The 15,511-nt window shown below is 28.2% G+C and overlaps 1 protein-coding gene across 1 annotated transcript in view; it reads right to left on the bottom strand.

The window, feature by feature from the left end:
- Positions 1-2,485: 2,485 nt before the first annotated feature.
- Positions 2,486-15,511, bottom strand: part of klu (zinc finger protein klumpfuss) — a 133,543-nt gene continuing 120,517 nt past the window's right edge. The window contains exon 3 of the mRNA XM_075372778.1: positions 2,486-4,248. Coding sequence (XP_075228893.1) covers positions 2,769-4,100 — 1,332 coding nt within the window. The 5' untranslated portion in view covers positions 4,101-4,248 and the 3' untranslated portion in view covers positions 2,486-2,768. The remainder of the gene's footprint in view (positions 4,249-15,511) is intronic.

Here is a 15,511-nt window from a genome sequence, read left to right as displayed (position 1 = left end):
GATGGATTATATTTTATAACAAAGTAAGAAAAATAGTTAATTATTTCTTAACTTAAATATATTTTATTTTAAAGTCCATTTTTTCTTTAACAAAAATGATAAGTTATTTTTATTAATTACGTATAATAAAATCGAATGAATGAGAAAATTAAAACTGCTTAAATTTTTTTATAGTATTTGATTTACTATTTTAGTATTAAAATTAATATATATTTTACCTTAAATTTCTAATAAATTATATATACTGAGCCATATGATATACCTTTAAAAGCATTTATTTCTTTTTATTTTTAGAAAACAATTATATATGACATTCTAGTAATACGTTTTAATTTAACGCTTCAAAAATTGTTATATAAGTAAGTAAACTTATTACTATAGCGACATCTAAACATCTTTCCTTCATTTGAAATAGTTTTATAAATATATATATATATATATATATATATATATATATATATATATATATATATATATATATATGTATATATTATTTTTAATTTTTCTATATTTCTAGCGTCATTATGAATAAATTTTTTACAATAAAATTTAGAATGAATTAAATTTAAATTTAGGCACAGAAAAAGGCTTTCCACAAAAAAATAAATAAATTGAATCAACTTGGAAAATTTATTATTTTTTAATATAATCTCTATCTTTGTTAATAAATACTTTTTTTTATTCTTTAGATAAGTTTAAAATCAGTACCTTATACAACAGAGACATATATATGTTATTAATTCTCATTAAATTATAATTTAAAAAAATATATTTAAAAAGAATTAATAAATTTAATGACAATTATATTCTAATAAAATTGTAATTAAAAAAAAAATTCTTACTTTCGGGTACATTTAATATATGATACGTTTTTATTTATATCTAATCATCTTCAGGTTTTTAATTTTATTTAAATCAAAATTTTTATCCCATACATAAGGAGAAATCAAATCGAGAAACTTACATTTAAACACCTAATCAATTGATTATGGACAATTAATCGATCCTGTACGAAGACTAAAATAATGCTGACGTAAAGATACAAAATAATGTTTAATCAAAATGTATGCTCGTTTATCGAAACGGTAATTCTTAATTACCGTTGGAGTATTGTCAAAATAACAGTGATCTTTTCAAAATATTTTAATTATTAAAGATGTAAATAATGTATAATAAGTAATAAAAAAATCTAAAATGAAAATAAATAAATGATACTGGCCTGTTTATAAATTGAGATCAAAATAATATTTATTTATTAACTAACATATTCTAAATAAATATTCTTATTAATCTTACAATAATCGCATGTTTATCCTCATCTTTTACTTAATCTATTGATTTTTTCTCTCTTCATCTTTAATAAACGGTATTTCAGTTGTATTATGGTAGATTAGTCAACAGTTAATGTTTTCTCTTAATTGCATTTATTTTTTATTTTTGTTAATGCTATTGTATTAATGTAAGTACAGTACGTAAGTAAATTTAATAAGGTACAATTATTTCATCCTTTATTAAGGTAAAAGATTTATAACAATAATAATTTATTATTAATTAAAATCTATTTTAATTTATTGTATATTATACAAAGCTTATTTGCTTAAATTGTTATATTCTAATCGTTTAAAAAAATTTAACTGTTTTTTAATGCAATACTCAACAATTTTTTCAAATCAATTTTATGGATTTGAATTCTATGGGATTATCAGAGTATTAAACATATTTTATGTTTACTATTCGAATATGATAAAATATACATTTTATCTTTTTTTTATACATTTATTTATGTATCCTCTAATACAACAGTCGTACATTATTATTATTTTTTTATTAAATGTTTCATTTAAACAAAATTAAAACCCAGATGATAGATAGATCATTGTCAAAATAAATATTTGCCTATCATGTTGTGTATCGAAAAACAAATTAAAAGACTAACATTTTCATATTGTAATCAATTTTTTTTTAAATAATAAAGCAATACTTTAATAAAAAAAAAACAAACAAATTCTAATGATTAGTCTTATAAGAATACTATAATCTTAAATGTATATATAAATATATACAAATGAAAAAAAAAATTAATAAAAATAATATGATATAGAATTATATTTGGCACTTTATTCACCTGTTTTAAAGAAATAATTAACAATTAATTCATTTATTAATAATATAGTACATTTTCTAGTAATTTTTATTTTTTATTCATAATATGTTAACTTAAATTATACGTATAATTTTAGTTATTTATATTGTAAATTTTATAAGATGTAGAAAACACATAATTTATTAATAATTTCAGTTTTCTTCTTTTTTTTTAATTATAAATATATTGTAACGTACTTAAAAAATAACATAATATCTAATAATAATCTTACAAAAGATACTATTGAATTATAAATAAATACTGACAAGTTAATTAATAAATTAAAAGGAGATTACCTTTAAATTAAAAATAAAATTCTAATTTGTGTAATTAAAATTGAAGTTGATTTGCAGCTAATGACGATAATTGTACAAAATTATTTTGAACGAATGTAACTTTATTTACATCATTTTATATAATTTAATGTACTTTTTTTAAATTACACATTAATTAAACTTTTATTAAATTTAAAGGTAAATAGTAACTAAAATTAAGTAATAAAACTTTCACTGCTTCTCGTAAAAAAGTCTTTAAAAAAAATTATAATAATAATTCTAATTACAGATGACTGGTAGCACAATTGGTCTAGTAGGATGAACGGAACTCTGTGATAGTAATATTAAAGTTATTCTGTGGGTGGTGTTAAATTAGTATATGGTGGAGTTATGGAAGGTTGATCGGGGGGTTCTTCCCCCGGTTCATAACGTGTATGAGTCCTCATGTGCCTTGTAATCATATCTCTTCGGCAAGCGGCGTAAGGGCACTGCGGACATTTGTACGGTTTTTCACCCGTATGCGTTCTTTGATGTGTTGAGAGATGATCAGAACGAGAGAATACTTGTTTACAAACTAAACAGGTATATGGTTTAATACCTGTATGCAATCTCATATGACGTGTCAACATATCGCTTCTAGCGAATGAACGTTTACACACTTCACAAAGATACGCTTTTGCGGTCGAATCACCTGTTTGTGCTCGACTCTTATGTCGCGATGCCATATGTTTAGCGAGACGATCGTGTAAACTGAACATCTGTCCACACACCGGGCACACATAAGCTACATCAGAACCTGGAGGCATCTCTTCTACGACCGGTGATACTTCCAGATTGTACCACACCGCTACGCTTTCCTTCGTCGTAGGCGATGCTACATCTCCTTTAACTACTGGCACTGAGACGGCACCCCACGCGGGTAAAAATCCTGAAGGGAATAATTGTAAAGGTGGCTCCCTCAACCCGGTTTTCATAGATAAATCGAGTGGTGAGTCTTGCGGCGTCGAACGTTCCGATTCTAGTGAGGTATGCCTGAGCGGATGCGGTGCTGATTTAGGTGCGGGTTGTCTCATTAAAACACCACTACTTCCTCTTTCTAACGGATCGGTTTTCGCGGCTTCAAACCAAACCGGTAAATCGGAATCCGAATGACTACGCCTCCTTATAAGATCTGGCAGGTACTTGGTCGTAATGTAGTGTTCAAAATTGTAAACCGGAGCGGGTAGAGGCGAGGCCGGTGAGCTAGGATACGGCAAACAATGCGCACAAGTGCATCCTGCCGGTGGCGGTACCGCTGTATCTTCTTCAACACTACTATCTTTCAATCTAAGAGGACTGAAACTTATTTTAGGTGAATCCGTATTGGAACTATGAGGCGACTTATTGGAGGAGGCGGGGCTGAAGACGTCTTCGACGTCGTCATCTTCTGATACGGGGCAGTTAAATACCTCGCCCCCCATTTCTTCTTGGCGGCCGCTTAACATCGACGTTTTTCCACTATCGTTATTATTGTTTTGATGGTGGACCACGTTGTTATTGAGTGTGACCAACTTGTCCACTACTTGGCTTAATCTCCTTCTTTTTTTCTTTTGATGGGTATGATGATGATTATTATTGTTGGTCACCAGCGGGTGATCCTCATGGCGCTGGGGCTCTACCCGCATCGTATCCCCCATGGTCATCAGAAGGCCTGCCTCTGATGCGGCACAGGAACTCCACTAGTCTACCACAACGGTCTCTCACGACCATTCTCAATTGGTCCTCCAAGCCATAAACACGGCGATATATTTTTTTTTTTCAGTAAAACAAGTATGTCGCTAATTAATAGACCTGAAACAAAAATAAAAAAACAAATTTCGTTAGAACAAATACAAAACATAATTAAACGTTATATATATAGATATAGTCTATAATGCTTTTCAAATTTATACAATAAATTTGAGAAGCATTAGAAATAATAATTAAAATTTTGCATAATAATTAGCAAGACGATTGTATAAACTGAACATCTGTCCACACACCGGGCACATATAAGCTACATCAAAACCTTGAGGCATCTCTTCTACGACCGGTGATACTTCCAGATTATACCACACGGTTTTCCTTCGTCGTAGGCGATACTACATCTCTTTTAACTACTGGCACTGAGACGGCACCCCATGCGAACGTTATTGATTATAAAACGTCGCTAAATATGCAAGCTTTTGTAAATAATTCGGAAGCAGAAAAAAAGGGAATGACGTAGAGAACTATCAGGTATTATTTTTACTTTCCTGACATCATAGCTCTAAAGCAATGCTGCAAGTAAGGAAAATACGGTAATCAGGTTGGTTTTTTTTTTGCATTTTTCGACGTTTCATGACCCAGGGACCCAAAAAAAACCACTATAGGGGGTAATTTTCGTTCGTACGTACGTATATATAAACATATGGTACATGGCCGTACGTGTGTTGACGTGTTTGAAACTTAATATCTTTTGACTGGAAGCTTATTTTTTTCTTACTGGATTACCGATTTTAATGAAATTTTTACGTACTCATGTATATGGGACGGTTTGTTGGTAAATATTCCCTGGGGGTGAGATAGTTTTTTTTGGAATCAAAATACTCAAAATTTTACAAATATAACTGCACTTTATATTTAACTATGTACATGCCTGCATGCTTATATAATTTTTTTTTTTTTTAAATTGTCCCAAATTTATTATCTTCCCAACAAATCGAAAAAAAGCTATCTTTTTATTTATTGCATATCTTTTAACCGATTTTTTTTAACGTCTTTCTAAGCATCGTAGTAGTGCAAGAAAGAAAATTATAAAAAACAAAATTATATTTAAAATACTGATGAAAAAATGAGATTTAGATACTATAAAACCACTTCAAAAAACTAAGTTTGTCGAATTTCAAATATACGTATATATTCATAAGAGAGGCTTAATGTTTTTCACTATTTAATCTACTGAACCAAATTTATATTTCTATTTTTTTTGATAAAAATAGAAATTAGTTGACCGATGGTTGGTGAAAGAAGCCTACTGTTTTCCCTTATCATCATTTTAACTAATGTTCAGGCCCATTAAAATATTTTCGCTGGGTATCGATCTGCTCAACGTTTTGTAAGGTCATTTTTAAATAAGGTCAAATTTTTTTTGTAAGGTTACATAAGGTATTTTATAGTCGTAAATAAGGTATTTAATAAAGTAAAAAGGAAAATAAATAAATTTAGAAAATATTAAATACAATTTTTGTGTTTTCGATTAAAGATTACGAAATATTTTTCTTTAATATAACTGATAAGAAGTTAATTAAAACTGAGTCAATAGTCTTGAAGAGATCGACTATTATTGGGCCTTAGACAAAACACATCAACTATCGAACTTGATTGGATTAGTGTAGGTTTTTGTTTTTATGATTTTTTTTTTTTGTAAAAATAATCTTTAAGCTGAAATATTAATTTATTTACAAAAATAAAAAAACGGTAATGCTTTAAGACAAGTTTATAATTTGCATTTGTATATTTATTGTCTTTCAAGCTTTCAAATAAAACGTTTTAAATATCCATTAATATCAGTAAATCTTATCTACTCAATAAAACAGGAATTATTTCCATTTCATGTGAATAGAACTGCACAGGAGGTGTGTTAGACTAAGTAAACGCAGCGTGACATGATCAATTCACAATGGACTGAGTGAGGGTAACAACTGGATAAATATTAAGTAGAAGGAATTGTAAGCTTACCGACGATGAAGAAGAATAAGAACAAGAAGAGGGATCAAACAAAAAGCTGCCGGGACATTTAGTAGCCAGCCGACTTGACTTTCCTGCTAAATATGTCACAACTTTTCGAGAAATCCCATTCCTTTATAGGTCCGTTCAGAACTAGTTTCCATATCTTTAGCTATACTGTGTTTGCTGGAATCCTGCAAGCTGTTTCTTACATTAGAAACAATGGTTGCTTGTTTCTTCCAGAGTATTTCTCTATTCGTACTAGTCAAACATGTCCTATAACTTTTGTGTTTTTTTTTAATAGTATTTTTTTGCAAACAATTCTTTTAGAATCATGTACTTATGGAAATTTATGTAACAATTAAGCTTAGTTTTTAATAATCTACCTTCCTTTCTTTTATACACCTGTTTTCCCGTTTTTTCCTAATAACATCTGTTGTTTTCTATTTTATTCATTCTACATACTATGTTAAAAACTTTTCCATTTAAAAATTTTCTGTTCTGAATTTTTAGTAATGTATAAAAGTTTTTTGTGTATCAACAGTTCTGCCGATCCCTTCCAATAATTCTTTAATTTTGTACTTCTGTAGAGCTAAATTTCATACATCTATTTTGGGTAATTTAACAGTCGCATTAATATTAAAATGTTTGTATTACATTTTAATTAAAATCGTTATATAACTAAATAAATATTTTTTTATTAATAAGAAATATTAATTTGTTAATTTTTAATCATCTGTCTACATAACTAGAATACGTGCATCCCTTGTCCATATAATCAGTTGTGTCATTCATGAATTGCTAGATTAGTAGTGTTGTTAATTAGAACCCAATAAATAAATAGTAGCAAAGTATAGAGAAGCAAGTATAGCGTTAAAATATAACTCGTTCGGCCGGGTCACGAACTATCAACCTTCAGTAGACGAGGCTAGCGTTTTAATTATATACGCTACATTGACACACTGCTTGAATCACTAATATTATATTAACTACCTCATTGTATGATAATTTAAAACAAAATATCCCTTTTTAAATAAATTTCGTTGTGTTGTCAAGATTTCTTCGAACATCACTAATTCTCCATAATACGTATTTAATTATTCATTAATTTCTGATCTAAAATGTAATTTTTAAAAGTAGGTAAATAAGAAATATACTGAAGATTTTACTCCAAATAAGATTTTTTTTATCTTATTCAAAAGATATAACTGATCAGATGTTAAGTAAATCCAATAATTTTACCATAAATTTAAAAAAAAAAGGAATGCGATCGTTTACAATAAATATTTGAATATTCTTAAATATTTAATATTTTAAAACTTTAATTTTTAAATCTCTCGGTTGACCTGAGACTATAGAAGACTACACTTCAATTACAGACATATCATCCTCTGAAGTAATACCTTACGATGGTTCCGGAGGTTAAACAGAAAAAAATCTTTAAATCCATTTTTCAATACAACATAACTTTTCTACTACATCCTTTTATAACCTATAATTTTTTTTATAGTCATTTCATAAAGTCATTAACGAATTTGTAAATTTTAAACAAAGTCAGGCGACCATTCCTGAGACATGTGATTAACTGAAACCTAACCACCAAACATAACCGGTAACCACGATCTAGTATTCAAATCCGAATAAAAGCAACTATATTAGGATTTAAACCTAATTCTCGACTTCGAAATCAACAGATTTATGACGACGAATTTATTACTAGACCAACCCGGTGGGTTGATTTGTGTAATTTTACTTATATTCAATTTTACGTTTACATTAAATATAATAAATAAAACAAACCACGACATATTAATAAACACAAGAGCCGATGTGATATAAATTATATTAAACTTGTATTAAATTGTATATAAATGATATAAAACGTATTATATATTAATTCGTATATTATTTACAAAAAACATAAATTAAAAATAATTAATTTTTTAAAATATTAACTACAACCAATTACTCATTTATTTATTTTTTTTATAGGAAGATCGTTGCGATTATCATAATTCTGATTAGACTTTTAACATAATAAGTCGGTGTGAAAATAAAAAAAAATAATTGAAACTTTTTTTTAAATCTGTTAAAATTTCATTTCATTAATTTATTATAAATCAATTACTTGAAAAAATATAATTACACTTATGTCATTTATAGTTTTTCTAATGCACCGATGATGCCTGTCCCCTTCAATTTTTTTTTACGTCGGGGAAGAGGAAATCTCTGTCGAACACCATCCGCCCAGGCATATGGTAGTACCGGGTACTCTTAACGACTAAAAACCCAGTATTTTAGTAATTATTTTTCCAGCTTCTCGTAATTAAAATACAGATAAGTCCTAAAAGCTAAAATGATTATCTAAAAACTTTAATTAACAAATTTTTTTTCTTAAGGTTTTCGCTTTTTTATTTTTTCAATGTACTTTCATTATTGTTTCTTTACATCAGTTACTTTTCAGAATTTTTTTTCTTGCAATTCCTTAATAATTTTCTCACATGATTTCCATCTTAAAAAACTTCAATTCAGATTTCATTTTTTATCTTTTTGACAAGCCTAATCTTTTGGCTTCCGGTTTTCGTATTGAGTGTTTTTGAAAAAAGCTTTCGGTTAATGTTTTTGAATTCATTTTAGTTAACGTTCATGAAACATAGTTTATGTTTTTCTATTTTTGGGTAAAGTTTTTGAGAAGTTTTCATAAATTTCTTGATGGATCTCATTTTATATTATCCGTTTATCATTATTTTTTCCAAAATTTGTTGTGTAATTCATATTTTTTTTGGTTTTCAAACTTGCAATTTCAGTTAACGTGAAAATTAGGCACTCTGACGTATACAAAAGTTTTGATAAAATAACCGTGTTGTAATCCTTTAATCTAGCAATTTTAGTTTTTTTTTTTATATGTAGACCTTTGGACAAAATCTATAAATTAAATTCATTTTATTTTTTGTGTATTCTGTATTGAATTTTTATTATTATTATATCTCTGTCTTCACCCGAAAAGTTTCTTGGTTCAAATCATGAACCCAGAATAAACATTTTAATTGAGAATTAACATGGTGTTTCTGAAATGTACGAAATCATTTGGTATATACATTTTTTCTTGAAGAAAACTATATCTTTTTAAAATATTTATTTCTGATTTATAAGTATTTAAAAGATAGAAAAAAGATCTACTGAGGCAAAAATGAGAAATTGTTACAGGTAATGAACGAAGTCACTGTGTTGTATAGGAAGAATCAATGTTTGCTCATATCTCGACTCAGAGTTGAGAAAAAACATCGGATCAGGCTTCATTAGGTGTGATTTGATTCACCGAGTATTTTACACCATTGACCATCCCAATTAGATTTCAAGTTATTACAATTTTTGTGTTTTCAGCATTTTTCTAACCATTTTCAAATATAGTTAGGCTACAGTTATTTTTTTTTATTATTATTTATATAAAATGAAACAAATGAAGGTTTTTTGTATATAAAGTGACATAAAGAGAAAAAACAACAAAACTTTAGAAAAAAATTGTAAATCTTACCCTACTAAAGGGCATTTGTATGTGTGTCTGTCTGTGTGTGTGTGTCCGTCCCCCTTAGCTAAGCACTGGAATGTACCGATACTAGCAGAAAATTCCGATTCTTTAGTACATGTCTCGTGGTGGTCAGGTGTAAACTTTTTATATTATTATATATCGATATATAACATGCATCGATGTATATGCGAAATATATATATATATATATATATATTAATAATACATTTATTTATTTATGTGATTGTTTTTTTCATAAAATAATGAAATTTAACCAAAAATAGGTATCGGAATGTACCGATCACTAGCGGAAAATCCCGATTCGTTAGTATCAATTTCTAGAGTTAAATTTCTAATTTAGCTTTCGTTATATTTTCATCATTCAGAAAAGAATATTTTTACGCAAGCGGTAATCAATTTTGGACACCTAATAATCCCATTCGGAGACGTGCCCCGCCCGGAGGGCGCGCCTCTGCAGGTAAAACTTCAATATAAATTGATATATATAAATATTTTTTCCACGTAAAACAATATTTATTATAAATATTTATTTCTGAGTTCTATGCATTAAAGGATCTTAACTAGAATTTTATACAGAAGAATTGAGAGGAGATTGGAAGAAGTGTTAGGAGAAGACCAATTTGGTTTCAGGAAAAATATAGGGACAAGGGATGCAATTTTAGGTCTCAGATTAATAGTGGAAGGAAGATTAAAGAAAAACAAACCAACATACTTGGCATTTATAGATCTAGAAAAGGCATTCGATAACGTAGACTGGAATAAAATGTTCAACATTTAAAAAAAATTAGGGTTCAAATACAGAGATAGAAGAACAATTGCTAACATTTACAGGAACCAAACAGCAACAGTAATAATTGAAGAACATAAAAAAGAAGCGGTAATAAGAAAGGGAGTCCGACAAGGATGTTCCCTATCCCCGTTGCTTTTTAATCTTTACATGGAACTAGCAGTTAATGATGTTAAAGAACAATTTAGATTCGGAGTAACAGTACAAGGTGAAAAGATAAAGATGCTACGATTTTCTGATGATATATTAATTCTAGCTGAGAGTAAAAAGGATTTAGAAGAAACAATGAATGACATAGATGAAGTCCTACGCAAGAACTATTGCATGAAAATAAACAAGAACAAAACTGAAGAGCTGCATCAAACCAGTTAAATGACTGAAGACAAAAAAAAAAAATGCATTAAAGGATGAATAAAGACCTAATGAGGAAAAAATGAGAAATTGTTAAAGGTGGTTACCGCAGTTAATTATGTACGTCTAAGTATATTTTATAGTAAATAAAGTCCAGTTAACTTTTAACGTAGAAATAAAGACAAACTACTAATGGAAATATAGCAGTTAAATACAAATATTTTTTTTTTTTTTTAATAGAATTCCATTAAAAATTAATAAAATATAAACATAAGTTGCAAAAATATATAATTACTGACAACTATCTATGTTCTCGAGCAAAATGTGAATCTGTATTACCTTCTTGAATATCCGGTTTTTATTTCTGTAACTAAAAGAAGGACTGTAAAAACAGTAATCTGGTAATTGTCTGAATATTACTAAGTTACCCACTTAAGTTTTGTTATCTTTTAGCGAGACCAATTTTCATAAGTAGTTTTCTTGCGCCTCATAAAATTGAACACTTAATACTAGAAAAGAAAAAAAAAACTAAACAAAATAGTGACTTTCTTTCATGTTTTTTTTTTTTTTTTTTTTTTACATTTTATTTAGGTTACATTTATTTATTTATAAATACGTTTTGTATTCATTGTCTAATTTTATAGCTATTTATGTACTAAATATTTTATTTTATCAAACCAATTTTTATTTTTTATTTTTTTTTTGAACAAATGTAACATTAATTAAATAATGAAATAAAAATTTAGAATCATTGTAAAATCTACACATTAGAATTATCACTAAAAGAAAACCGGTATTAAGATCATTTGCAGTAGCTAAATTAATTTTAACAAAATCAAAATACACTCCTAGTAATGTACTAAAAATAAAAAAATAAAAACTATACAAAAACATTTAACAACTGATGAACTATTAAAATTTGATGGTGAATTCATTTCTTTATAAAAATAAATAACCTTTTTTATATTATTGTGTATATCATAACCAATTATTATTTGTACGTCTAATATGAAACACAAGTCTGTATCAAAAATGATATAAATATTTTCAAATATAATAAGCATCCCACGCCAGATTTACTGAGGTATAGGATGCTTCCTTCTTCATTGTGTTGAATATAATGTAAAACAAAAGCAGCATGTTAATACCATTTAAATGCATGTGATATTTTGTCCTTTATTGTGTTGAGAAAGATTGGATGTATAACAAATATCTTTAGTCAGAAACACGGTAATCAGTATCCCTTGTACTTTAAGTGCTTTACATGCATAAAAACTAGAAAACTAACATAGTAATGTAAAGAAATAATGAATCATTTCTCTTGTTATTGTGATAAATATTCTATCATATTCATTGTTTTCACTCGGTGTAAGACGCTTACAAAATATATATATATATAATATAATATAATATTTTGTTGTAATTTTGTTATATATTTTTACTTTAAAACAAGCTAATTTCAGATTATTATACTTCTTTGGTTCTTGTGGTATGCTTTCAAAATAAATATAAATTCTTTTTTAAACTTAATGTAGATTAGTTATTTATTTTTTTTTTTAATTGAATTTTTACGGGCATCGAAAAGTTATGGGATTGTGAAAAGTTTTAGAATAATGACCCCAAAATTGTAGCTACAAATTTTCTCATATATACGAGTCTCTATACAGAATTTCATCAAAATCGGTTTATCCGTTCAAAAATTATTAAAGTTTACACACGCCAATGCACGTATGAACATTACCCCCACAACCTTTTGTTTTATGGGGCCCTTTGGTCATGAAGAATCGAAAAATTAATAAAGAATTCATTCATACCAATTTTTTGACTAATTACCAAACTTAACTTCTTGTAGCATACTACTAGCTAGAGCTATGATCCAGGAAAATGAAAATCTCAATTTTAGAAAATCTGACTTGCAACATTACTTTACTGGGGATGCGAATAATAAAACGTGTTAAATTCTTTTTTTTTTTTTTTTTTTTAACTGAATTTTTACGGGCATCGACTGCTAAGGTCATTAGCCCTCGTCACATTCTTTAAAAGAAATTATTATCTCCATCAGGATCGTCATATGTAAGGGTGTAAAGGGCCCTTACATTTTATTTAAAAACACAAACTTCACAATAAACATTAAAACATGAAAGACAAGGACAATCACGAACACTTACGGGGTGTAAAGGGCCCCAATATTAAAATTTGAGATAGGTTCTCAAAAGACCATGAAATTAAAATTAAAATTAAACTTATCAATACCATATCTTTCTTTCTTTCTTCTACGAAGTCTCATTTATAGTTTGTTTAAGCACCCTCGGGGCGACCAGAACCGACGTTGAGCAGTATATCAGTCGTGCCAGGGTGCCGTGGCAGTTGAATCCTTCTTATATCAGGCCATAGGCATGCACGGCGTACACCCATAGCCTCGCGCCCTCAATCCACCCTTGAGGGTCCCCCATGCCATCATCGGACACACCCCGACTCACTGCTCTTGAATGCAGGTGAGCCAAAATGGCCTAGGCAAGAGGGCTACCTCCCGTCACTATACGTGCCACGCTTCGAGACTCCCTTATATGTATATATAAAACTACCGCTTAGAGTATCTTTTACCACAGCTTTAAACTTCCATTTTATAGACTTTTAAGAAGTCCACTGGCGTGTAAATATGCAACTATATTTTCTTCATTTCCATTATCCAGATCAGCACTAATATTATTTGTAAGACGGAACCTCTACCTGAGGTCCTCATATATGGTACACTCTTCTATTAGATGCTTGATTGTCAGTGTTTTATTACAAACACCGCACATTGGTCTCACTTCGCCGGTTAACAAATATAAATTTGTTAATCGCGTGTGACCGATTCTAAGTCTGGTCAGTTATTAGTTATTTAATTTATTGATTAGTTATTTAATTTTTAGATCATTAATTCTATAATTACTAAATTATTTTCTAGATAATAAAAAAAAAATTATAAGTAAAATATAACGAAATGTTTTAGAATGTAAATATTATTAAATGTTTGAATAGTATATTATATTTATTAGTTCTGTTTTTATTTTTTAATATTTTTAAACATAGTTTTTTATAATTATAAATATAAAAAATTGGACTGTTTCCAATTCTCATTAATTGTGCCCTTGAAAGAGTTATAAGAGAATGGGAGAAAGAACTTAAAGAGTTAAACATATACGAAGACATAAAAATGGACACTAAAATTATATTCATAAATACAGACGTTCTGGTGTTTCCAGACGACATTGCAATTTTCGCAAGAGATATAGACGAGGCTAAAATAAAAATTAAAAAACTAAGGAATGTGCAAGCAAAATTAATCTTCAAATTTCTTATAAAAAACTAACTAGTTTTCCAATGACAAAGAGAACGCAACTTAAAACTTAAAATTTCCTTTCAAAAATTTAAATATTAGAGAGAAATCGTAATACCGAATATAACTGAAAAAAAGGGATGAAGAATAGAGTACAAAAAATGGAAACTGCCTATTATCTCACGAAGAACAATTACAATAAAAACATTCCTCTCATATGACTCCAAAGCTGAGGTACTATAAAACCGTAACTACCAGAAGCACCACTATAAGGGGCAAAATGTCTGCAATTTTTTTTTCGGAAAAGAGTAGTAAAAATAGAAAAAAAAATTAAGAAAAATTTATAGACTCATTAAAAGATTTACAGATTAATTAAGATATGAAGATGGAATTTACAAATTGAAAAGTGAAAAATAAATTTACAAATATACAGAAAAAACAGGGGACTTAATCCGGAAATTAAGATCACAGTTTTATGGACATTTATGCAGAATGTGCAACCAAAGATTACTAAAACAAATATTTCATTTCTACATAAACAGAGCCACAAAGACCAACTTAGACCGATCAAAATAATACATTTAGAGGGGGAAAAATTTTTACCTGGACTTTTATAAGTGGAATTGGTAAAGGGAATTATAATAAACGTAAATAAAATAAATGCGTGGAGGGTTGAAAAGGTGTGAAAAATGGTATTATTGCGATGGTATCCAGCGAAAGTTGACGTCAAAAAAATTTGTGGTTATTTAAGAGACAGAAAGGTATACTTTCACCAAGTTTCCTCAAAATTAAATTATGTTTGCGGAAATTAAAAATAATAAACGAAAAAAAGAAGATTTTCTCATAAATTTTGAGGTTATGTTAAAAAATGACCTCTACAAAATTTGTAGATTTCTGCATGATCTACAGCTTTTCTATTGGAAATTTTTTTTCAACTCCCCAAAATACCCCTCCGCTCACCCATTTATTTTTTGATGTTTATTATAAGCTCCTTTACCATTTCCACTTATAAAAGTCTATGTAACACTTTTTTTTTACGTTTAATTTGTTTGAACTAACTGGTTTAAAATATTTAAGAGTTAAAAATATAAAAACATTAAACATTTATAAGGATCTGTGTAAAAACATAGATAAATTTAGGATAGCGATTCGAGAAACTAAGTAATTCGAGAGAAAGAAGAAGAAGGGTATAAACCTGAAGAGATGGACATAAGAAAGGCGACAACAGAGCAAAAGAATGAAAGAAAACCTTTTGGGAAAAGAAAAAGAAGTCAAATTATGAAAAAGTAATCGGTAATGGTCGAAACGAGTAGAGAAAAAAATCTTTAAATTATACTTGGTATCATTTTTTTTTTTAA

The sequence above is a fragment of the Lycorma delicatula genome, chromosome 8 (genome assembly GCF_047948215.1).
Source record: "Lycorma delicatula isolate Av1 chromosome 8, ASM4794821v1, whole genome shotgun sequence".
Taxonomy (NCBI): Eukaryota; Metazoa; Arthropoda; class Insecta; order Hemiptera; family Fulgoridae; genus Lycorma; species Lycorma delicatula.
This window is presented reverse-complemented; position numbering and strand designations above follow the sequence as displayed.